We start from the raw sequence: 26,298 nt of genomic DNA, 5'->3' as shown, positions 1-26,298 counted from the left end.
GATTCGGACTTCAAACGATTCAAAGTTCTCAAACAGTCTCCTGAAATTAAGTTCGAAGTATGAGGCACCACTGTACATACATTCCAGTACACAAATACATTGTATCAGCATACCAGCTGTGATGCTCGCCTCCACATTTAGATGGGGTATTTAGTGCATAGGTCATTTATTCATTAGTGCATACATCCTTTACTTTGCAAGACAAAACACACATGCGCATATACAAAAACTTTTAATACTGTTGCAAAAGTACTTTTCTTCGTTATGTTTAAATCTCACCTTTCTGTTACAAAATATCTGAGCTAGTTAGCAATAAAATGCAATGCATAAGCAATAAGCAATGCCACAATAAATATCACAAAAAGCTGTAAAAGAATTGGATAAGAACAGATTTTTTAAAAGCAAAAACTAACTGCAGGCAAAAACAAATTAGCTCAGTAGTCAGATTTCCATTTAAAAATAGAAATAGATTGACTAGATAAGGGGCCTAAGGGGGCTAGATGAGTTTCCTTGGTAAGGAGCAGCCACCGAGAAAGCCCTTGGTGAGTTCTCATGAAAGTCAGGTCAGCCCTTCTGGGAGAGAAGAAACTTTCAGAAAGATCTCAGCATCCATACAGGCTCATAGGAGAGAAGGTGATCCTTCAGATATCCTGGTCCCTGTAGGGACTCGGCCACCTTATCCCAAAATACAGCTTTCCATAGAAAACTCAGATTTTGAATGTGAGCAGGAAGATGAGGAGGGATTGGGATGCATTTCTGATATGTGCAATAGTTAACTCCACAAAATAGAGGGATATAAAGCAATGCTTATATTAGTCAATCTGTACTGCAAAGCCAGCCTGACTCAATAAAGTTCTGCATTTTTTGTCTTGCTCTGCTAGAAAGAGAAAAGGGGAGAGATGTGCTTTATGACCGTTGTGAGCTTTTTGGGTCATAACTGGCATTTTAAATGGTGCTTGGAAACAGATGGATAGCTGGAGCCTTAACCTAGCAGCCATGTGGTCCCCATCACTGGCACAATCAACAGTCTGCTGTAATATTCTGGAGTTACAGTCTTCCGAGGCAGTGATCCAAACAAGATGTAACTAAGTCATGTGCCCAGATTGGAAAGGAAAGGGAAATTAGTAACATCATATGCACCGGCTAGCAGACACCCTCCATGGCTGTTTTTCCCCCTGGTTCAAACAGAAAACATTGGAAACTCAGAAAAATATTATTTTCTAACCTCTACCAAAAACACAAAGGGTTATGTTTGGATTTTGTTCATTGAATGAACGTTCAGACTGGACATGCTGCCGTAAAAAAGTTGTCTGTCTTCACCAGTAAAATATACAAAATAGATTTCAATGGAAAAAAGAATAGAGCCTTCTTTACTTTTTCTGTTAAAGGTATATTTCTCTAAGATCCTGTAGACATTAGGAATTTGTGCAAATTCCTGGTGTAGCACTGAATTTCCAACTCCTCTCTTTCATTCTGGAGTCATCTGCTGAGTGAAACAGTCTTCTGAATACCGTATTGTTCTAGGGTCAAGAACACATGCACTATCTAGTTTTCTAGTAATACATTGCAATAATGTTCTGATTATATAGATTTTTCAAGAGATATGAGCTGAAGTTTATACATTGGCACATCAAGTATAGAGTGTAGAACTGGGACTCTGGAGACCTGGATTTTGGTCCCTGTTCACCATGAATCTCACTAAGTGATTATGGGCCAGTCACAGACACTACCTACCTCATTGCCATGCTGTTGTAAAAATGGGGAGGAGGAGAATTTTGTAAGCCACCCTAGGTTCTTTGCAGGAGGAAGAATGGTGTGGTATAAATGTAATATAATAATATAATATAACAATAATAATTTTAATACCACCTAGTTCTTAATTTTCCTATAGCACTTTATGGGACATGCAGTGTACAGGCATATACATCACTTTCTCTATCAATGATTATTCAGCAGTCAAGGCCTCTGAAGATGTGACTTAATGCCATCAAAGATCACATTTGAGGGAAGATGGAAGTTGTTTCTGTATTGTTAAATCTGTATTGGCCCCTTCATTCATGCAAGAAAACCCTTGATGCTTCAGAGATCAAGAGATGACTATGAACATACGAATCCACTCATAGTTTGATTACATTTCCAGGATCATGCTGTGTTATACCTGTTCAAGAATGTGATTTTTAACTTTCATGTGATTTGAACTCTCTTTCCTTTTCTCCCCCACCCCAAAGGAAATGGAGAAATCGGACGCCAACAACTTCCTAATCCTCTTCCGGGACTCAGGCTGTCAATTCCGATCTTTGTATACATACTGCCCTGAAACTGAAGAAATCAGTAAGTTGACTGGGATAGGACCCAAGTCCATCAGCAAGAAAATGATTGAGGGACTCTATAAGTACAACTCTGACAGGAAGCAGTTCAGCCACATCCCTGCTAAAACGCTCTCTGCCAGTGTCGACGCGATTACCATTCACAGTCATCTGTGGCAGAGCAAAAGACCAGTAACGCCAAAAAAACTCTTGCCTGCAAAGGCATAGTAACATGTGAGGAAGCTCCTTTGCTGCACTTCTTATTTGCTGCCTATTAGAAAATAGGTTCTTATTTGCCAACAAGACTTCTTTAAACTCAGATTTGAAGAACAAGCTTTGTCGTCATGCACAACTGGAATGTACACACAGTATTGAAGTCTTAGAGAAAACTGGCACTTAGTGATTAGGCATTCATGTACTCATGGAAGACTGAGTCACCAGTGGAGATGGGTATGTGCTTACACACAGATTATAGGGTTCATTTCCTCTCCATTTTAAAACACTGAATTATTGAATGTTTGCAAATCTGTAGTGACTGAAATTAAAGACAATTTACATTTATTGCCTTATACTTTGAGGTGTTATGCTTGTTTGGGAATTTGCTTTTGCTCTTTATAACTTTGATGGGGAAATGTTCTGTCTTGACTTGCCACATTTTTAGTATCCTTCTGGTAACAAAAGGAGACGTGGCCTTTTGAAAATGAAATGCAGCTTTCTGTTCCCCTTTTTGCTTGCATTCATTTCAAAGGGTTTTGCACAGGAAAAGTTCCTGGTGGAGAATACACAGGATTAAATGTGGCTTGTAGGTCTTAAACTCTGACAAGGAAATGTCTGTCACAATTTATTCTGCAAAGAAGTGTATTCTATATGTCACTGTTGTAATGGTATATCACTGAATTCCAGAATCCACCATGGCCCTGATCCAGGCAAGGATGAAGTGAGCTCTTTGTATGCAGTAGTGCGTTTGGATATTTCAGAGGGCAATTATTTTTTCTGCCCAAACAGCTCTTTAAATAGCATCCCAGGATTTAACACTGGAGTGCTGTTGGGCATAAGAAAACACACACAAGTTCATTGTTGTGAACTTGTGTGTGTTTTCTTAAGTTAATTGTTGATTCAATTCACATCAATGAAACACATGCCAGCTCATGCAGACCTATAAGGTGGTTCCTGAAATCAGGATCCATGCATTGCTTCCATTTCAAAATCCCGAACAAAACAGTATTATTGTATTAAAACTAGACTTTGGTGTGAGTCCCTTTAAGAAACACAAAATGAAGTTTATCTACATATGTCCACTCATATAAAAACTATTTTGATGTGTCACTGGGATCTTGCTACCCAGTATATGGACCAAAGCAAATTTTATTCCAGGATACAGAAGAGATGAAAGTAATGTTCTGAACATAACTTGAGCACATTTAAGTGAAGAAAGGCAAGGTTCCACAAGCTTATCGCAATGGAACAGTCAAAATAATCACTAGGGCATCTTTTCAGTATTTACAAAGGGCTGCACATCCAATTACTCAAGAAAATAATTTATGTTTGGAAATGATTGCTTTGTTTCGTAAGCTGCCTACTCAATTCAATAAGCACTGTTCCAGCAGGTTGAACAGAATCACACTTGAAACCTCCAGTTGTTTCTGATAGCTTTTTTTGGGGGGTGGGGGTGGGGGAAGGATGTCTGTACACCAGGAGACTTAGTTAGGGGTAGGAGGGGAGCCAGTTGGAACCTCATTCTCAGGAAAAGACTTGAATTACTGCTAAGCCCGATCTGTTTCAGTGTTGTGAGAAGTGTTAGAACTTAAAGACAGTGTTGAGCTGCCTATCTGTAGTATGTACTTTATCATGTGTCCTGCAAGGAGAACTTAAGATTCCGTACACTTCTGACATCCAACTGCTTGATTTGGAGCAGTGGTATTTCACTACAGTCTGCTTGTGTCCTTTATATAGAAGTTGTACAGGAACGAGAAGTCCTTAAATAATTTAAAGACCAGTACTTTTTAATTATTAAAAGGCCTTAGGCATCAATGCATCTGGGTTGTTTATCAACATTTTCTCAGAAATGCAGTCAATATTTTACTGTAACTTATGTTCTTATATTTATGTATATTTGCTAAAACTGTACAAAAGAATTCCCCTCCTGTTTTAATAGGTATGTGGCTCAGACCTATTTGTGGTTAGTTGATTCCTCCTGTTTGCATGCATAAGAATCAGGATGTCTCACCCATCTTCTATTTCAAATGTAAACATATTGTGTATATTATATATATATTTTAAAAATAGGAGATAGAAGGTTTATACATTCTACCTTCTAGGCTTATCCTCCAACTAATGGCATAGGGAAAATTTATTGCACACCCATGTAAACGTACAACTAAGTTAAACTAGCTCAATTACCTCTGTGGTTGGGCAAAGAGCTGCTTGGTTATGAATGGAATAGAAAAATGGGGAAATAGCATGGAAGGTTGTTTTTTTTAACTGAACTATTCTTTAAAGAAAAATGTAATTTAAAGATATGCATCACCTACTGATTCACGCACACCTGTTGCAAAAATGTGACAACAGAGGGTGTCATTTTAAATTGTTGAATGTATTATGAATTTGTCCACAGTTTAGAAAAGACATCTGTGCAATGCCTAAAGGTAGAATGTGAATAATGCAATTAAAGGCCGAGAGTCTTGGGATTAAAATTTTTCAACATACTAAGACAATAAGGACAGATTTTTTTTTATTTTTAAGCTTGCAAATTTTCTAACAACAGTATATCCTCATTTGGTATCTTGTTTAGGAAAAGAAAAGCCTTTTACAAAGAAGTCCAGTGTTTATCAGTGAGAGGATCAGAAAGCAGTGGTGCTTTCAACAGAGGGGTGTTGTTTTTATTGTTTTTATGACATAATTTGCCAAACATCCTAATTTCCAGGCCAGGTATTCAAATTCTGACAGTCATGGGGGCTACTGAAACCATATTTGGATGACTGTTGTTATGTGTTTTTAATTCTTTGGCTGTTTAAAGCCAAATTCTGTTTATTTATAATTTAATGGGCACCGTCCGTTGAAAAATGTACAGTGTATTGTGTGCTTACTTGTCCACTTTTGTGGAGCATCGCTACCCTATCTTCCCCTCCATCCGGCAGAAGCTGTGCTGTAAGATATGGTCATATAGCTATTTACCTAGTACAGTGTAGTTCCTTCCCTTCCATCTAAATAATAAAAAGCATGGCACCAAACAGTGTTGTGGTTTTATCTTTGGTACATGTTTGCCTTTCTACCAATGTTTAGTATATGTATATCTACCTCTGGTTAGCAGCTAGTTTTGTGAAAGGATGTGTAGATGTCACACCCACAAGACTCTGCTGCAGCACTCTTATGTCTAGATTGGCAACTGTGGAGCCCCAGGTATTCTGATTTGGCTGCAGAGTTAGCATGTACTGAACTTACATCCACTCATACCTGCTTTCCAAGATCTGTCTAGTCCAATATTATTTCCAGTAATGGCCACCTTGTTGTTGTTGTTAGTCGCAAAGTCATTCCCAACCCATCGCGACCCCATAGACAACATTCCTCCAGGCTCTCCTGTCCTCCACCATCCTTCGGAGCCCACCCAAGCCCACACCCACTGCCCCAGTGACTCCATCTAGCCACCTCATCCTCTGCTGTCCCCTTCTCCTTTTGCCATCAATCATTCCCAGCATCACGGTATTCTCATTAGGTAATGGCCACCTAGATGCTTCCAAATGGGGCTTCGTGACAACATGTAGTGTATCCTTGGTAGGCTTGCCACTGGAGCTTGCAGCCGAGGGTGTGGTTGACTCAGGATCATGGGGGGTAGTTCTCCCTCTACATAGGTGTGGCCCCAAAGAGCTTCCCTTCCAATCTGGGATCCCTTCTTGATAGGCTGGGGTTCTTATTTCTTCAGGAGAGCTACAGACCCCTCATTGTCCTCTTCTCCTCCCATTTCTTCATTTCCTCAGCCATCATTCCAGCCTTGTTCTCCCCCTCTGCCTTTGCTCTTGACTTTCACCATCTTCCTCCTTTTACCATTCCACTGCTTGTTTTTCTTGAGTTTTGCCCCGCTTACTGTTTCCCCAGTTCAAATATAGCTACTTTAAAATCCTGGATTTTTCCATTTATGTCCATGGACAGCTCTCACTTTCATTCTTAGGAACATATAAAAATAGTGTCTCAGTGCAAACCAAAAACAACAATCCTGTGGTACCTTAATGACTAACAAATTTGTTATGGCATTAAGTTTCTGTGGATTGCAGTCTACTTCATCAAATACACGGTGTTATGCTGGGTTACACTTCCGTCTATCTATCTAAACATGGGGTGGGGGAAGCAGAATTGTAAACAATGAGGTCAATGTGAAATGAAATGCACAAAGCACCATCAGTGATAATTGACTTATGAACAGTGGCCACTCGCAAAACAGTTGGGTGGTAACAAAGACATCCTTGTATTTCTGAGATGATTAACACATGTAGCATGATTTTAAAGAACCTTTGTCCCCGTTGAAGCCACAGAATTCTTTGATTCAGCTGTTCATCTTTCAATCTAGTTTTGAAGTTCCATTATTCAAGAATGGCTACTTTAAGATAAGTGACAGAGGGCCAAAGCAGACAAGAAACATTGGTCTTTTAACATTTCCCTCTCAAGTCAAGCCCAGTTGGGAGCCTAGTATAGAGGGCTGGGTAGTTTTTGAGATCCATTTTAGGAAAAGACAACATGGCAGCAAGACACTTAATTTAACCCCTGCTTTGGCCCAATGGATACTAAAATGTTCCTCAACTCATTTGTTTGTTTGTTTTTGCCACTTCTGATGTCAATAAACCTCTGGATAAGATGCCCCAGCTTGTGTTGTTGGTTTCTCACACAGAGGAGCTTCCCATGCAAAATTGCAAACATGGCATCACCGGTATGTACACCTGGGATTTCCAACAGGGTTCTCATAGGAATCAATATGCCCAAAGCATCCTTGCCCTCCTAATTTTTATTTTAATTCTTAAGATCTTAACTAAAGACCATTTTTTACTGGAAGACTGACTTGCTCTAAACCAAAGTGCTCTCCTCCAATGCCATCTATATTTAGATTGAAAAAGTGTTTTGTGCATGAAACTTGAATTCAACTCTGCCATGTACTTAGAAACATAGAAATAGAGAAACAGCGTGAGTCAGAAGGGGCTTCCCGGGCCATCTAGTCTGACCCCCAGCTCCAGCCAGGTCCACTCATGACATGCCTACCAAGTGCGTGTCCTTACAAATGATCCTGCCATGGTAGTTATGTTTTGAGAGCAACAGTGTCTCAAAAGTCTCAGTGTGACCCCTGGCACTAAAATTTGAACAAACCCTAGCATCTCTCAAGAACACATGCAGCTCTTCCTTGCCAACCAACGTGTTCAGCCCTGAGCAAAGTACATGTTCTGTGCTCTTAGCCATGGGAGAGCCTCTTCCTACTGTGATCTATTTGAATACTAGACTTAGCCTTTTAGCTGCAGCCTGCCTGGCTCCAGACTTAGCCCTTCACCGCCAGGTTTGTTTGTTTGTTTGTTTAAAGTTTTTACATGCCATTCAATACCACAGTCTCCGGACGACTTACCAAAAACAAAAAAGACAGGTTAAGCCAGCCCTTTATGCTGAACGCCTTAAAGACATCCCTATAGGCTTCGAGGATTACCCAACCCAGATGCTTTTACAGTCATTTTTTGTTGTTTCTTTTAGCTCTTCAAAAGTTTTTAATGTTTCTCTGTGCTTATGATATTTTTATTGTATTTTATTATCTTGTTTAATGAATTGCTGTAAACTATCCAAAGAGTTTCAGCTATGGGGTAGTATAGAAATGAAATAATAATATAATTAATAATAATAACTATTATTATTTATAGTAATTGTAAATAATAATATTTACTAATAATAATTTGAACTGTTTGCAAACAGTTACATTCTCCAATGGTGTCTCAGAGGTTCATGTCATCTAACATGATTGTGATTTAACAGTGTGACTGGAGACTAGTGTTAACATCCTTTTCCTGTGGTTTCTGCAGGTTTCTTCAATCCTCCTTTGTATTCAAGGCAAAAGTGTCCTATGACTACCTACTAGAGCAGGGGTCTCAAACTCAACTTACCTGGGGGCTGCTGGAAGTAGAGTCTGGGTGAGGCTGGGCCGCATCAAGTATTCCACCACCACGGCGGGGGTGGGCCGCTCATCCCGGCAATTGGCCTGGGCCATGAGTTTGAGACCCCTGTACTAGAGTCTAAATTGGGATAAGTGCTATTCAAGCAGTGATCTCTCTCAGGTTTGAGAAAGAGAGAAAACCGAGATGAATGCCAAAAGCAGAAGTGTGTATAGTCAGGAGAAATTGAGGTGAGAATGGCAGAAGTTTACATAGGAATTTAAAATTACCAGACAGATCCTTGTCTGCAGCTCCATTAATGCTCTAGTTCTTCAGTGGCTCAGGTCAGCATACACAAGTCACCAAAGAGTTTTTTTTCCCTTCAGCTTGCAGCTTAATCCTGAATGTTGGTGCTTAGAGTAAGTTCCACTAAGGCCAGGATGCTATTTATAATTTGCCATAGTGATGCCAGCAAACTAGTATTTTCATGCTGAATTTTTCCTCCCCAAAAACATGTTGGAACATTCACTCTGATTAAATAGCAAGATACAAGTTGCTTGTAATATGTGTATCTCCCACTCCATAATATTGGTTAGGTGGGATGTTTGCAATCTGATGCCTCATGGCAGGATGAATATTCCTTAGCTAGACACCGGAAGTGTTAATCTTTTCAGTGTTAACAGAGTTTTGAAATATGTTAATGAAACACCTGAGTTTGCAACACTGCTAATCTATTAGCACAGTGTTTTTGCATCTAGTGGTACTTCAACAAACTATATCAAGTAGCATTTCATCAGATATCTTACCACATCAAAGTTTACCATCTAGGATAGCAAGCCCTGGCAAATTCCTTTGAATGTAAACATGTTTATGAAATGCCTTGTATGCATATTACCATCCCTTTCAAGCAATATTGCTTATTGTTTTGACATACCTTGAAACTGGTAGTACAAGAATCTGGATGAACAGAAGGCTTGTATAAGTACCTTAAAGGGTTTGCAAACAGTTTGTGCTGATCTGTGAACATATTTCCACCCAGGTGATGTTATTTAGAAGAGCTTTTAGTTTAGTGACTCAAGTTATGTGACTGAAGATAATCAGAACAAAAAAACATAAAAAGCAAAGGAAACCATGTTGGTCCTTATGAGAAAGCCCAAAATCCACAGATGGGCAATACCAACATTAGAACCAACCTAAGTGTCACATGATACTTTTGAGTGCAGAATTTTTAATCAGATTGAATGGGAAGCTGGGGAACACACAGAAAAGGCTGGTCAGAGATTGTAGTTGTGAAATCCACATAAGAACAACCTCAAATGTAGTGGAGGAAATATCAGGCTTCAGCACAATTCTGTAAATATCAACCCATTGACTTCGACAGGACTTACTCCCAGGTGAATGTGCATAAGATTGCAACCACAGGCTGGTTTCAATGTAGCTTGTTTCACACAAACCATGGTTGATATTACCCACAGTGTGTCCATCTGGATCACACAATAAGCTGCATTTAAGCTAAGGCAAAAGTTAATGCTTCTAAAATCCTCTCCTGACCATGGTGGAGGAATGGGGGAAGTTCATGCATTGTTCAAGTTCATGCATTGAACCTTATGCTCAATGCATGAGCATAAGGTTTGTTGTAGCTCCATCTGGCTTGTCCATGTTGTGTTCAACTATGGTTGAGCATGACATGTGATGATGGCCAATATTTGGTTACCTTCATTCAAACCCAGCAGTTCCACAGATCTATCCTTGTTGTTGTTGTTAGTCATGAAGTCATGTCCGACCCATCGCGACCCCATGGGCAACATTTTTCCAGGCCTTCCTGTCCTCCATCATCCCCCGGAGTCCACTTAAGCTCACACCAACTGCTTCAGTGACTCCATCCAGCCACCTTATCCTCTGCCGTCCTCTTCTTCTTTTGCCATCTATTGTTCCCAGCATTAGACTCTTCTCCAGGGAGTCCGTCCTTCTCATTAGGTGGCCAAAGTATTTGAGCTTCATCTTCAGTATCTGGCCTTCTAAAGAGCAGTCAGAGTTGATCTCCTCTAGGACTGACTGGTTTGATCGTCTTGCAGTCCAAGGGACTCGCAGGAGTCTTCTCCAGCACCACAATTCAAAGGCCTCAATTCTTCGGTGCTCAGCCTTCCTTATGGTCCAGCTTTCACAGCCATACATTGCAACTGGGAAAACCATAGCCTTGACTATACGCACTTTTGTTGGCGGGGTGATGTCTCTGCTTTTTAGTATGCTGTCTAGATTTGCCATAGCTTTCCTCCCAAGGAGCAAGCGTCTTTTAATTTCTTGGCTGCAGTTCCCATCTGCGGTGATCTTGGTGCCCAGGAAAATAAAATCTGTCACTTCCTCCATTTCTTCCCCATCTATTTGCCAGGAAGTGAGAGGACCGGATGCCATGATCTTAGTTTTCGTAATGTTGAGTTTCAAGCCAACTTTTGCACTCTCCTCCTTCACCTGCATCAAGAGGCTCATTAGTTCCTCTTCAATTTCTGCCATGAGAGAGGTATCATCTGCATATCTGAGGTTGTTGATATTTGTTCCAGCAATCTTAATTCCAACTGGTGATTCATCTAGCACATCATGATGTGCTCTGCATATAAGTTAAATAGGCAGGGCAACAGTATACGGCCTTGCCGAACTCCTTTCTCAATTTTTAACCAATCAGTGGTTCCGTGCCCAGTTCTCACTGTTGCTTCTTGACCCACATATAGGTTTCTCAAGAGACAAATAAGATGGTCTGGTACTCCCATCTCTTTAAGAACTTGCCACAATTTGTTGTGATCCACACAATCAAAGGCTTTAGCATAGTCAATGAAGCAGAAGTAGATGTTTTTCTGGAACTCCCTAGCTTTCTCCATGATCCAGAGTATGTTGGCAATTTGATCTCTAGTTCCTCTCCCTCTTCGAAATCCTGCCGGTACTTCTGGTAGTTCTCGGTCCACATACTGCTGGAGCCTAGCTTGTAGGATTTTGAGCATCACTTGGTTAGCATGTGAAATGAGTGCAATGGTGCGGTAGTTTGAACATTCTTTGGCAATGGCCTTCTTTGGGATGGGAATGTAAACTGACCTTTTCCAATCCTGTGGCCACTGTTGAGTTTTCCAAATTTGCTGGCATATTGAGTATAGCACTTTTACTGCATCGTCTTTTAAGATTTTGAATAGCTCAGCTGGAATGCTGTCGCCTCCACTAGCTTTGTTGTTGCTCAGACTTCCTAAGGCCCATTTGACTTCACATTCCAGCATGTCTGGCTCGAGTTCAGTGAGTTAAGATCTTTCTTGTATAGTTCTTCTGTGTAATCTTGCTACCTCTTCTTAATCTCTTCTGCCTCTGTTAGGTCCCTGCCATTTTGGTCCTTTATTGTGCATGAAACATTCCCTTCATATCTCCAATTTTCTTGAAGAGATCTCTGGTCCTCCCTATTCTATTGTTTTCTTCTATTTCTTTACACTGTGCATTTAAGAAGGCATTCTTATCTCTTCCAGCTATTATCTGGAATTCTTCATTCAATTGGGTGTATCTTTCTCTTTCTCCCTTGCCTTTCGCTTCCCTTCTTTCCTCAGCTATTTGTAAAGATTCCTCAGACAGCCATTTTGCTTTCTTGCATTTCTTTTTCTTTGGGATGGTTTTTGTTGCTACCTCTTGTACAATGTTGTGAACCTCCATCCATAGTTCTTCAGGCACTCTGTCTATCAGATCTAATTCCTTAAATCCATTTGTCACCTCTACTGTATATTCATCAGGGATATGATTTAGGTCATACCTGAGTGGCCTAGTGCTTTTCCCTACTTTCTTCAACTTAAGCCTAAATTTTGCAACCAGAAGCTCATGATCTGAGCCACAGTCAGCTCCTGGTCTAGTTTTTACTGACTGTATAGAGCTTCTCCATCTTTGGCTGCAGAGCACATAGTCAATCTGATTTCTGTGTTGACCGTCTGGTGATGTCCATGTGTAGAGTTGTCTCTTGTGTTGTTGGAAAAGAGTGTTTGCTATGACCATCGTATTCTCTTGACAAAATTCAACCAGCCTGTGCCCTGCTTCATTTTGTACTCCAAGGCCATACTTGCCTGTTATTCCGGTTATCTTTTGGCTTCCTACTTTAGCATTCCAATCCCCCATGATGATAAGGACATCATTTTTGGGTGTTAATTCTAGAAGGTGTTGTAGGCCTTCATAGAACCGGTCAACTTTGGCCTCTTCAGCACCAGTGGTTGGGGCATAGACTTGGACTATTGTGATGTTGAATGGTTTGCCTTGGATTCGAACTGAGATCATTCTGTCATTTTGGAGATTGTATCCCAGTACTGCTTTTCCTACTCTTGTATTGACTATGAAGGCTACTCCATTTCTTCCGAGGGATTCTTGCCCGCAGTAGTATACCTGATGGTGATCTGAATTAAATTCAACCATTCCGTTCCATTTTAGTTCACCGATTCCTAAGATGTCGATGTCCTGTCTTGTCATCTCTTGTTTGACCACATCCAGCTTGCCTTGATTCATGGATCTTACATTCCAGGTTCCTATGGAGTATAGATCTTTGCAGCATTGGACTTTCCTTTCACCACCAGATACATCTGCAACTGAGTGTCCTTTCGACTTTGACCCAGTCACTTCATTCTTTCTGGCACTACTAGTACTAGCCCTCCGCTCTTCCCCAGTAGCATATTGGACACCTTCCGACCTGAGGGGCTCATCTCCTGGTGTCATATCTTTTTGCCTTTTGGTACTGTCCATGGGGTTTTCATGGCAAGGGTACTGGAGTGGGTTGCCCTTTCCTTCTCCAGTGGATCACATTTTGTCAGAGCGCTCTGCTATGACCTGTCCGTCTTGGGTGGCCCTGCACGGCATAGTTCACAGCTTCATTGAGCTACGCAAGCCCGTTCGCCACGACAAGGCATGGATATGAAGGAGGATCTACCTTTACCTTATGCAAAACACAAAGGTTCTTTGTTGGGTTTTAAACAGCTTTGTTTAGTTTTCAAAACAAAACAAAACCTTGCTGGCTTAGTATCAGAACTAAGGCTTTCTCATCCTGGCTCAAATTCCTCAAAGCTGGGAAATTGTTAGCTAAAGCAACCTTAGCAAATATGCTCCATAATCAGTATGTAGGCATTTATTTATGTATTAGAACATCTTGCATTGTGGAACCCAAGATAGCTACATGGGGTTCCCAGCCAGTTTCCCCTGCAAACACAGGCCAGAACCAGATCAGTTTAACTTCAGCAAAGTGGCTGCAGCACATACTTTCAGATTACACTGTACAATGTCTCAAATTGTGTTTGCTTACCATTTTACCCTCCTTTTTCCTACACTCAGTTTGCCTCCTCGGTGTGTTTCAAATCCAGATGGGAAGGATGGAGTGCCTAGGACCAGCAAAGATGCCCCATGTTCCTTGGTTTTGCCAAGCTTGCCTGGCCCCTGAATTGGGCATAGGAACTGCACTTATCAGAATTTTTGCCTGTGGTGTTTGTAAAATCCAAGCCTAAGTTCAGTGGGGATGTGGATGAAATATTTTGCAGGTAATTCCAGAAAATTTGCTTGAGGAGGTGGTACAGTGATGCATAGGTTTAATGTCCCAAGAAATTAATTCATCATCTTTCATTGTGGGAAATAAGTAGAATTAAAACTGAGTACAATGTACTTAACAAGATTCAGTAGTAGACTGAAAGATACAAACAGCTCATTGCTGCACTTCTTCTGAGGTAAATTTGCTCCAGGCAAGCCTTACCTGCTCAAACCCTCTCACCAAATTAAAGATATGATGTCAAGCACATTCCGAGATGAGAACTGTTTTGAGTCTGCTAAGCTTTGTTGAATATAATGAAACTTGCATGCTCATGAGGCAATTTCCCACAGGGAACAAAGACAGCTGCATTTGCCCTGTTATTATTTTCTTCTGTACCTTGTGAGAGATGAAGAAATCAGAGTCAGTGAAATTAAAAGTAGAGGGCATGATTAGGTAATAAAGCATCTCTATTTCTGTGTATATAATAAGAGCTTTATACAGTATCTTTCTTACCAATGTTGTATTACACATTTATTCCTGATGTGTGATGAATGTCTGCCAGCATGGCAGGGTTAAATAGATAACCAAGCAAAGCAAAAATTAGAGAGCTCACCCTCAAGCAATTTATTTGTATGATTTCACTGTAGGGGTGTGTGCATACTTACATAAATTAAATCAGAAACCAGGAAGAAAGTATGCATGAAAAGCTTTCATTCATTTATAGATTCATATAAAAAACTTAAGCGCAACTTGTTTTTCCTAGTATTGTAGAGCTACTTAGATTATAATCTAAGTTTGTAGATTGGCACACTTAGATAACAAGCATAATTATCACAGTTTTTCGGCTCATATACTGCACACCTATGGTTTCACTGGCTGTCATAACAATGTTTCTCCAACTAGGAAAACTACTGTATATTCATCATAATTATTTTATCTTATTTCTCGTTTTTGAATAAATTGCTTTATGAAGACAAAGCTGCAGTTTGTAATTAACAACAGGGTGTTAACTGGTCCTGGATATCCTTTATTGGCAACCACTGAGAATCAATGAAGCAGCCAGGTTTTTGTTCTAGGTAGTATTTGTTTTCAAGATGTTCCACAATGCAGTTACTTGTCAGATTTATTATCAAATCTTTTGCAGCAAAGGGCAGAGGAATGCATGTACTGTATGTATAAAAGGATTCAAGTACTAAAGGAGCAGATGTTTAAATGTCGGTCTGTGTTTAATTTTCAGTCTTTAGCTCTTAACATCTTGTGCCAAGGGAAAGTGTATAAATGTGTAGCTAAGGACTTGTTCACACAAATATGCTCCTCATTATTTGCTAGGTCTTTGCACTGTAGATGGTACTACAAATGGTTCCACTCAGGAAATTTTCCAACAGTTCCCAGGGCCTCACATTTAGGGACGTTTTTAAAAAAAATGTTTATTATAACTCTACAAACAAGCAGAACATCACATAGAGTACATGGAATCACAATTGCAAATAAAATATATATATACCACGAACAATAACCAAGCAAGCCAATCCTCATTTTTTCAACATACAATATGCTGTCCACTAAATTCTCAAATTTTACACCAGCATTGCAAATGGTCTAAATTTATTAATGCCCAAATCAAATTGCTACTTCGTAACTAATAAATGGCATTCAGAGTTTTGCTCTTTCTGTCTGCCCTCCCATAAGAGAACAAATTCCATTAACTTTACCATTGAAGCAATGTACCATATCCTTTCAATCTGGTTTTCTACAGGAGTAGTAATGTCTCCATTCAAAACTACAGGTCTCCATTTAACAGCAATAAGTTATTTAGGTCTCCATTTAACTACAGGTCTCCATTTAACAGCAATAAGTTATTTAGCAGCAGAAAAAAAAAAGATTTCCTACCAAGCCCACACGCTCATTTTTGACAATATTTTAAAGATACACAAGCAAAACATACATAGAATTCATAGGAATCGGGTATTAAAATCATACAATTCATGTAGTCAAAACTTTTTCCTGAAAAGGTCTAATCGTTTTACAAGTTAGCCACAAATGGAAAAACTCTGTGTTGATTTCTCCACATTTCCAATAAACCCTGGAACATTGGGATATATCCTTGCCAACTTTTGTGGTGTTATATTCCAACAATACAGTATTTTATAAAAGTTTTCGTTTAGATGAACACATGGGGAGACTTTTGGACTACTGTGAAAGATGTTGTTCCACTGGTCTAAATGGATTTCTGTTTTTAACATCTTTTTCCCATTTTAACTTAAAATAATTTTATCATTATCATCTGCTGCATCTAACACATTAAATATTAACTAACAATTTCTTACTGGTATATCCTATAATAAAAAAAACAGTCTAACTAGTTGTAGAAATACTGCAAAAAGAGAAATTCATTCGTAAAATTGCCAGTAATTAAAATGTATTGCTGTCCAACGTGTTTTGGAACAGTGGCTTGCCTGATGGAGCAAGAAAGACAGCCACTGTTGCTATAAGATTAAATGGTTTAAACATGCTTTCAGAATTTGTATTTATACAACTGCCCTTGAAGCTGGAACCTACTGTTCTGGAACAAGTGGGACTACCAATCAGCTATAGGCAAGTTTGAGAACTTTGAGAACTAGTCTCCTTCTTCCTCAATTGCACTTTGTAATCTAAGTGTCCGTGTAAGAAGAATGCAACTGAAGTCAAAACAGACATAACTTTAAATCTAAGTTTAGCAATTATTCCTCCCACTTTTACTCTGAAGTAGGGAAAAGTGTCCAATTCAGATTGCAAGGTTAGAGTGCAGGTGAATGGAAGGGGGAGTTTTTAGGGCTGCTTGTACCCAATATGGAATAAAAATGAACAAAGGTATTTGCTACTTGCAGATTTAAACAGATACCAATTTAGACCCAGACAGCAAAGTTTTGGTTCGCTGTCTCTAGAGAACTGATGTTGAAGCAATAAACTCTGGCTGACCGTTGAAATGTTTGTGACATTGCCTATACTTAATCCATATGCTTGTAAAAAATGCAATTTTAGAAAATGTTATAAACCTTCCCTATAAACTACGGAAAGTGGAAGGCAGAAGAAGAAAAGGAAGGCCAACTTTGAGGTGGGTTGACTCCATGAGGGAAGCCACAGACTTGAATTTGGAAGAGCTGCGCAGGGCTGTCATGGACCGGACATTTTGGAGGGCTTTCATCCATAAGGCTGCCGTAAGCTGGAAAGGATTTGATGGCACTTAACAACAATAACAAGCCTCCAGTGATCTCCTTCCAAAAGAACCAGTCCCTGCAGAACACTGTGGCCCAGAACTTCTCACCACTTAGAGAAGTGAAATGACGGTATCAGTGCTAAAGTCCATGAAGCCCTGCTTGGTGATCCTAATAGCTAATCAGTATCACAGAAGAAACTCTGGCTTGTTTTTACTTTGGGATGTCCAAGTTACTTTCACAACTTGCTGGTGGCAGTGTTAGAAGTGCTTCACTACTTCACTACACAAAAATATATCTGGAAGTTTAAAGACAGTTAAAGCAACATACAGCAGTAGACATTTGTGTACACATCAGGTGGTATCCCACACTAAAAAAAGATAAAGGTAAAGGTTTCCCCTTGACGTGAAGTCCAGTCATGCCTGACTCTAGGGGGCAGTGCTCATCTCCGTTTTCTAGCTGAGGGAGCCAGCGCTTGTCTGCAGACAGTCTCCGTGGTCGTGTGGCCAGCATGACTAAACACCTAAGTGCACGGAACGCTGTTATCTGCCCACCAAAGTGGTACCTTTTCATCTACTTGCCTTTGCATGCTTTCGAACTGCAAGGTTGGCAGGAGCTGGGACAGAGCAATGGGAACTCACCCCATTGTGCAGATTCGAACCGGTGACCTTTTGATCAACCAGCCCAGCAGCTCAGCCGTTTAAACCACTTCGCCACCTGCATCCCTTTACCTTTATCCCACACTAGTCTAATTTAAATCCCAATTGGTCTATTCTAAATAGGTCTAACTTGGGGTGCTACCCAAAGTAGAGAACCCCGAGCAGGCCCGGGTTTTCAGATGAAATGTCTCCCCTTTGCAGTTGCCTGGGCTGGTGTTCATTTTTTGTCAAAGGCTTCTTCCAGTGTGTTTGTAATCCTACACCTCCTCTTCACAATTTAAGGTGTTTGCATTGCAACCCCCAGTGTATATCTGCCATATGCGCTTGCACTTGCCAAATACAAGGTAAAGGTAAAGGTTTCCCCTTGACATTAAGTCCAGTCATGGCTGACTCTAGGGGGTGGTGCTCATCTCTGTTTCCTAGCCGAGGGAGCCAGCATTTGTCCGCAGACAGTCTCCGTGGTCATGTGGCCGGCATGACTAAACACCGAAGTGCACGGAACACCGTTACCTGCCCACCGAAGTGGTACCTGTTTATCTATTTGCATTTGTATGCTGTTGAACTGCAAGGTTGGCAGGAGCTGGGACGGAGCAACGGGAACTCACCCCGTTGTGCAGATTCGAACTGGTGACCTTTCGATCCAGCAGCCCAGCGGTTTAAACCACTGCGCCACCTGCAGTCCCTAAATACAAGGTGCATAGTGCCTAAAAGCCAGTGCAATTCTAACTGTGGTTGGCTGAGCCCTGCAACTGACTGAGTGCTCTACTTATGTCAACAGCATAACAACTGAACTGGGGGAAACCAGTCTGTTAACTCCTGCTACTCTTGTGGCTAAGCAAAATTGCAAGAGCCAGGTGCCCCTACTTGCAGCTATTACATAAGGAAAAAAGAACTAACTCCTTTGGAATCTTAACATCAACTAAGTTTGATACCTGTTTGCTCCTGGAAATTACTGGGGAGACCTTGCTGTTCTATTGGGGAACTTAGATCATGCTTAGAGAAAGAAAAAGCCACCCTCCCAGTTTGTGACCTGGGTGAGCAAAATTTCAGCAGAGGAAGGTGGTAGAAAGAAGAAAGCACTGCTCAAACTAATCTGCTTTTCTACCAAGATTGCCTGCAGATTAAGAATGTAAGGAAAGACTTTTTTGATTAGACCAAGGTCCCTTCTAATCTAGCATTCTGTTTTCAGCAGTGGCCATTCTAATATCTCTGTGATGCTTTCACAGTTGGAAATGAAAGGCAACAACTTTCTGCTGCCATCCAGTATCCAGAAGTGAAAGATATGCTTATTGTCTCTGGACTAGGAGATACCATTTAACTATAACTATTCCCTATATTTCCAATGTTCAAAGGTGAGCATTGTTGCTTACTGTAGATGAAACATCACAACCTACACCCCAAAGGGTGGTATTAGCAGGCTTTGGAGAACCTCAAGTTTCCATAAGTACAAAAAGCAACTTTATAGGTAACACCTCTATGGGAGAAATCCCTCAAACTGAGCATGTTTTGTTGATGTAGAATGCGAACAAAGGAATGGAAAATCAAATGAGAATGGAAATAGGATTGAGTACCCTGGAAAAGGGCATGGTTGGATGGTTGGAACCCTGAACAGGGCCCTCTGCTCTGCAACAATTTACTGCAGATGCCACTAGTTTCCTCTGTTTCTGAAATTCAGAGGCAGGTACTGACCACATAATTACCAAAATGGCATCATGTACACACCCAACGCTTGAAAAAAGTTTGTAGAAATACACAAAGATATTCAGAAAAACCCCTCCCTGGTACGCAGCCCAATGCTAGGTGGCCATGGATTGCTGGCTGCCTGTTGAGGTGGAAGGAACAAAACTGGATATGTGTATCGTGGCAGAAATTATGGCTGATTAACTGGAACATTTAGTTTCAGGCCCCATTTGTAATAAATAAAAGTTATTGATACACCCATCTATGCATTTGGCCATTTTTAAAGCAACCCTGAAGGCTTATTAAATGGTGAATGCAAGGACATGTGGTAAAATTCTGGAGGATTTCTGTTAGGGGGGAAAAATCAGCAAGAAGGAACTTTTAGTCAACTGGCTCGGGTAGGAAGAAAAGAGCTTGCGTAATTGCCTTCAACTTTTCTACTGGAATTACTTCCCTGAGCCACTTCAGTCTCTGCCCTCCCAGCTGAGGTCTGATAAACGTGTTTCAGGGTGGATAAAAATCAATGATTTTTTAAAATCAGATTTTTAAAATTTAAACCAGAATGTTTAAAATTTAAATTGATTTTTTAAAAATAAAATGCTTTTAAAATGCAGTTTCCTATCGTCCAAAGGTTATTCATTGTGAAATAAGGATTAGTTTTTAACTATGTAGCGTGAGGCTGTATATTCATACAATGTTTAAATTTTTTGATACATGAATTCCATCAATCCATTCACAATATCATGCTCTTCCAGAGGTTTCTGTAAGATTATTCGGCAATTTTTTCTATCTAGAAGATATTATTTCTCAGAACTGTGAATTTGTATCTGCAGAGATCATGTGCATCTTCTTCACAGCAAAAATTTTATAAAATAACATACAGAGTTGAAAAAAGATCTTAACCTCATTGTTCCTTTGCAAATCCATGTACACAGAATCAACCCCTTACTTCTTAAGTGCTACATTTCAAAAAAATTAAATGAATAGAAGAAAATTGTTGGGAGTGGAATAGATCTATACAAGAAGCTAAGTGTGAGGAGGGACAAATCTTCGGATCTTTTTGTGCATAGCCTGAGGTTTATCATCTTATTCCTAGAGGAGAAAACCTAAAATGGCAGCAGGCTGTAAGAGAGACCCAGTTTGAGAATATTTTAATGCAGTTCGTCTACCTACAGGTAAGGCAGGCAGGTGCGCAAATTATGAAGAAAACCGTGATTTAAATCTAGCCTTACTGACTAGTGATTTAAATCATGATTTCAATCAAATCCATGCTGTTGTATTTAAAGGTGGGAACCCTAATATCAGCAACAGTTCTATTTCTGCCTTCACTTGGTACCTTACACAGCCTGGTAAGCAAAAGAAGGGACTTCCTTCTCCAACCCACTTTAACTTGCCCTTATATTAAGAGGCTCTGAGGTCTTGCTCTGCACTCCACCCTCTACTTGAAGCAAGACAGGTAAGTAGTGACTGGAGAGAAGGCCCTTTTGGTAGGTACACCCCTTATTTGCACTGCCCTCCTCTGTGAAGTTTACCTGGTGCCATCTTTGCACTTTTTAAATTTTGGGGTGCCAGGTGACACCATTCATTTGCTTAAACCTTTTAGGTGATCTGTGGTTTGTTTGCTTGTTTTTCTTCACAGGATTGTTATACGCTTGGTTGCCCCATATTTACCTTTGATTTATTGCATTTCCATTGTTGTTCTGACAGCTTTGCCAGAAAAGCTGCTTCAAGAACAGGCAATGTCTGGGATCAGTTGCCAGCTAGCATGGTGGAAAGAACAGCGGTCAGGTTGCTAACATGAACCGGCATATGTACACACGTACCATATACATTGGCTTCCAGTTGAAGTCCGGTTCCAATTTAAGGTGCTAGTGATGACTTGTACAGTCCCAAATGGCATAGGACCTGGATATTTGAAGGCACACCTCCTTCCATATATACACCTGCCCGCCCCCTGGGTTGGAGGTCCTTCTTCAGGAGCCCTTTGAAGGAGATCAGAAGATTGGCTACCCCCAGACATGGGCCTTCTCTGCAGTGGCACCCCAGCTATGGAATAGACTTCCTCCCAGAGAGGTGTGCCTGGCACTGATACTTCTTTTATTTCAGTGTCAGGCCAACCCCTTTTTATTTTCCCATTATTTTAAATGTGAGCAGTGATTTAAGATTACATGTTATGCATTGCAATTTTTGATGTGGTACCTTATTTTATTGTATCACTGCCCTGAGACATTGTGAAGGGCGGGATATGAAAGAAAGAAAGAAAGAAAGAAAGAAAGAAAGAAAGAGAGAGAGAGAGAGAGAGAGAGAGAGAGAGAGACAAGCTTGTTAAGCGCGTTCGCATGAGCGCCAGCGATGCAATGCAAGGCCTTTTCGGAACCAGCACATCCCACCAGCCTGTAAGGTGTTGCGGACATGCCTGGGAAGGGAAGGGAAGGGAAGGGAAGGGCGTCTGACGGCGGAGGGCGCGGAGAGATAAAGCAAGGGGGGGGGCCGGCACGGGCACCTTCGCGTGCCCCCCTCGCCCCCGCCCGGCCGCGCGGGAGCTTCTCGCGCAGCCACCGCCCTTGCCCCGCCCCGCCCGCCGCGCTCCCATTGAGGCGGCCGCGCTGTCACCCCGCCCCAGCGCCGCCGAGCCCTGAGGAGCCGCTGTGCTGGGCGGCGATTGGCGGAGCCGCTTGACAACCGCAGTCAGGGCGCCGCCGCCGCCTGCGCCGCGCCTGTCTCGGCCGCGGAAGAGAAGGGAGCGCAGCCGGCAAGGGCCGAGCTGGTTCGCAGCGGGTGACAGGCCGCCGCCGCCGGGCTGACTCTTCGCCTCGCCCCGCCACTGGCGTGAGGCGCTTGCCGCCATTTTGTGTGTGCCGCGGACCCCCGCCGCGCCGGTCTCCCCGCGACTGCCCGAGCTTTGGGAGGGAGCCTCCTGTCGGGTGAGTGGCGTTCGCTGCGAGCCGGAGCCGGGCAGGGCAGGGCAGCCGGGGGGGCTGCGGGGCTCGGCTAGTCCGTGTTGCGACGCCGCTCTTGGTGGGGAGTGATGTGCAGCGGGCTGGGGGACGGGGCGTGTGGGGCCGGCGAAGGAGCGAGCCGGGCGGGGAGGCTGTGCGGAGGCACGTCCGAGGCTTGGGAGGAGGCCTGCGGGTCCTGCCCGGCGCGGGGGCGATGCCAGCGCCAGCCCTTGGAAGGGCTGCCAGGACCGGGAATGGGCGCCGCCGCCGCCGCCGCCGGAGGAAGCTGCGCGCTTGGCACGCGGCAGAAGGAGGGGCGAGCCTCCGGGCTCCCCTCTGCCTCTTGGATGCTCAGCTGGCGAAAGGAGGCTTTTCGTTACTTCCACTCATGTGTCTCTTGCTGGTTAGCCCTTTCGTGCCGTGCTGGTCTCTTTTCTTCTGCCGTCCACCTGACAGCCTTGCAGAGTGAAAGCGGTGGGTGTGTTTGTAATGGATGGGGATGCATTTGTTTAACCTACTTCCTGGGTATCTCTTCGTTTTTGCTTTGTTATTGCAGCATTGACGGGGAAAACCTCCCAGAATTTTTTAGGCACCTGCTACTACCTTGGCTCCCCCCAAAGTAACCTATAATTCTCCTGGGGGCGTAAAAGATGCTATGTCTGTACTGTGTGTATATGCTTGACAGAAAGGATTTATTTCATTTCATGCCTGAAGCATAGGTTTGCAACATCACTGGAGGTGCTAATAGGTTTGATGTCCTAAGACTTACCTGCTCTCAGATCTTTATAACATGTTTTCCTGAAAGACAATTCCAAGAATGTTTTTGCTTATAATCATTTCAAATCCTTATTAACAAAAGTAATTTTATTGCAAACAGTGGCATTACTGTTTCAAAGGAGGGTAGCTCTTCCAGACTGTTTTAGCAGAAGGAATAATAGAAATTGAGGTATCCCATTCCTTAACACCCCTTTGCAAGTCTTTGTTCATATGACTGAGTAGCAGTAAAAGAAGGATAGATTGCTTGGTTACTGTGTGTGAATGTGCTTCTTACAGAATACATTCAGTGGCAGATTTGTGAGTTTCCAAATAAGAATGTTTATGGATGCTGAATAAAAGAAGGTGAACCTGACAATATAGCAACAGCAGGCAGTTCTGCATGTCGCAGTGACTATGGCTGGAGACCGTGCCTCAAAACAATAATGCAACACTTTGTTCTTTGTTCACTCCCATTGGCTGATAGCCTTAGTTTGAAGGATGCTATTAGCATAAGTCATGCTTATGACTTTTCTGGACTACTATATATCAGTGATGTATGCAAGTAGATCACACACACCTTCCCAATTCTGCTATGGAGGATTCCTTGAAAGGTTCCAGGCCTTAAACCTTCCCGGGACTCATAGTCATTATACCTGTGCATGAAGGTGGTGACCCCAACAAAGGAAGAAAATCCTGCATCTTATCTCCTTCAGTAATCCAGATACCAGAACTATTTCATTATGTCTCAGTGGACACTGGGTATCCAAAATTTTGCAACCCTTTGTGCTGCATTTTTCTAGATTGCTAAATCAGATTAACCCAAATATTTTGACAATAGAAAAAAATGTGTTGATGGAGATGGAACAAAGATCCTGTTTTTAGCTCTCACATCAGAAGATGCTGTGATTTTGTATTGCCCTACTATCCCGGAAGGGAAATTATAATCCTCAAAGGTGTGTATGCCTTTTAATTTTGGTCAGTACAGTCATGTGCATTCAGTGAATGTGAAGGTGTTATTCTCCATTACTAATCTATTAGGATTAAAAAATGGTGGGTCATTCAGTCTCCCTGCACTATCATGATGTGGTTTGGGGAATTTTGTTAGGGCACTATCTAGCAGAAACAAAACATTTTAGTTCTCTTTGATTTCAGTGGGAGATTAAAGCATGGGCATAAATTCATTCATTATAATTAATGATATATAAATATGCTTAACTTTGATGGGAATGGCCTTGCTGTATTTTGGGGGTTCTTTTCCAGTACATACTTATTTGTGAAATAAATCAAGAAATAAAGAGTAAGGACGCTGTTTAGAATACAGTAAAATCAAGCCAAATGAAAGGTAAGTCATACTGAATGTAGGATTCTCCCCTCTCTTGATAGGGAATCAATTTGTGCTATGTAAATTTGTCTGTTTGCTGCCCTCTTGAAAGCTAAGTAAATTAATATCCATTTTGCCATTCTCTGATACAAACATTTGCCCTCTAATTAATTGGCTGTTAGCGTAATTTAGGAATGACTGGCAGTTAGGAAACTGGCCCCTCATTTTCAGCCACATTTATATGTTGCAAGAATTTTACAGTTTCAGGATGGACAAAATAAATATATACTATTTTGCATATAAAATGCCTTTTCATTTGCTGCTTGTACTGTATACTGAATGTTTGGTTTATACTTTATCTAGCAATTTCTATGTTATTTTGGGAGATAACCGACTACAAAGTAGTAATTTATTTTTCTAATTGAGCTAGGAGATCTAGCTCAAATTGAGGATGAGCTATAATAATTTCCTTTTAAATCAAATACTAAAAGGAACTGCAATTTTCTTGTAAATACTTCAGTGCAATTATTTAAGGAGCCGAAAGTATTGTTTATTTATTTATTTCATTTTTATACCACCCAGGGGTGGTTTACATCGATGTATAAAACAATTAAAATACAATAGATAAAACATACGAATTAAAAATTAATTTAAGATAACATAGAAGAAAATTAAAAGACAATTAAAAAGACCCAGCCAAGAGTAAAAGAAAGTCACCTGGCTAATTTTATCAGGCCTCTGAATGAACAGGGAGGACTTTGAAGGACTCAGCAAAGGGCTGTCTTAAGCTAGTGTTGAAAGGATGGCAAATTTGGTGTCAGGTGGGCCACCACAGGGAGGTTTCAAAGATGGGAGGCAACCACTGAGAAGGTCCTCCCCTAGTTGCAACCCTCCAAGTCTCTCAAGGGGCTGGCAGCTGGAGGAAGGTCCAGAGGCTGGGTGTAGTGTCCAAGGTAGATCAGGATTGAGAGAGATGCCCCAAAAGGTGTTGTGTCCCCAAGCAATGTAAAAAAGGGACTTCAGATTCAATACTAAATACATTTATTACGGAAGAGGACTAAGTTCCATTCAACACACTGTTATATGCTTCTCAGTAAACATAGTTTTGCCTGGAACCAACATGACTAACCTATCTTGTCCTCTACAGATCATGATACAGTTCTAGCCACATTGTTTCATACAGTACCTTAGACAAAGAAACTTGAAAATTAAATAGCAGCAAATGACTTGAGTTATGAGCCAAGATACAAACTTCAGAAACCTCTGTGTATAGGTTCCAATCTTCCTTGAAAGAGGGAAAAAGGCAGGATATGAATGTAATCATCGTCATTGTACTCTGTAAAGCTGGCAGTGATTTAGTGTATGAAAGCACTGAATTAAATTTAGCTGCTTGCACAATAGCAAAACATTAATAAACTTGTGATTTCGAAATTGTGTTTATTAGCTTCAGTCAACCTTTAAAAAACATCTTGCTATTTGTGAATAGCAGCATTAATGGTACCGTCCTATACTCACTTACTCCCATAGAATAAAAAAATTCCGTGCCTCCCCAATAATTGCAGATGCCCAATTTATAATGCAGTCCTACAGCAGTCTGCTGAGATGCACCATCTGTAGGATTGCACTCTAAATTGGATAATTGCAAATAGTGGAAAGGTGGGAAGTTTTTCAGGTAGATTTCTTGTACCAAGAACCAAGTAGTCTACTCTGTAATGTCTCACCAACATATGAGTGTAAGCTTTCTGTAAGAAGCAGAAAGTATATGTATTGATAATTTACATTCGGTAAAAATAGGCACTAGATCGCATA

At 41.3% G+C, this 26,298-nt stretch overlaps 2 protein-coding genes across 7 annotated transcripts in view; both read left to right on the top strand.

The window, feature by feature from the left end:
- Positions 1-2,877, top strand: part of CAMSAP2 (calmodulin regulated spectrin associated protein family member 2) — a 124,928-nt gene extending 122,051 nt beyond the window's left edge. For 3 of the 4 annotated variants that reach the window (XM_044432428.1, XM_044432427.1, XM_044432429.1), the window contains one exon: positions 2,229-2,877. In XM_044432428.1, the coding sequence (XP_044288363.1) occupies positions 2,229-2,534 (306 nt within the window). In that variant the 3' untranslated portion in view covers positions 2,535-2,877. The remainder of the gene's footprint in view (positions 1-2,228) is intronic. The other variant, XM_044432430.1, reaches the window with a different exon arrangement.
- A 19,337-nt stretch (positions 2,878-22,214) lies between these two features.
- The window catches only part of WDR47 (WD repeat domain 47), a 41,379-nt gene continuing 37,295 nt past the window's right edge, over positions 22,215-26,298 (top strand). For 2 of the 3 annotated variants that reach the window (XM_044432440.1, XM_044432439.1), the window contains exon 1: positions 22,215-22,397. The gene's annotated coding sequence lies outside the window, so the exon portion shown is untranslated. The remainder of the gene's footprint in view (positions 22,398-26,298) is intronic. The other variant, XM_044432441.1, reaches the window with a different exon arrangement.

This window comes from Varanus komodoensis, unplaced genomic scaffold (genome assembly GCF_004798865.1).
Source record: "Varanus komodoensis strain SLA01 unplaced genomic scaffold, ASM479886v1 scaffold24, whole genome shotgun sequence".
NCBI classification, from domain to species: domain Eukaryota; kingdom Metazoa; phylum Chordata; class Lepidosauria; order Squamata; family Varanidae; genus Varanus; species Varanus komodoensis.
The sequence above is the reverse complement of the archived record's forward strand: the minus strand, read 5'-3'. Positions and strand labels throughout refer to the sequence as shown.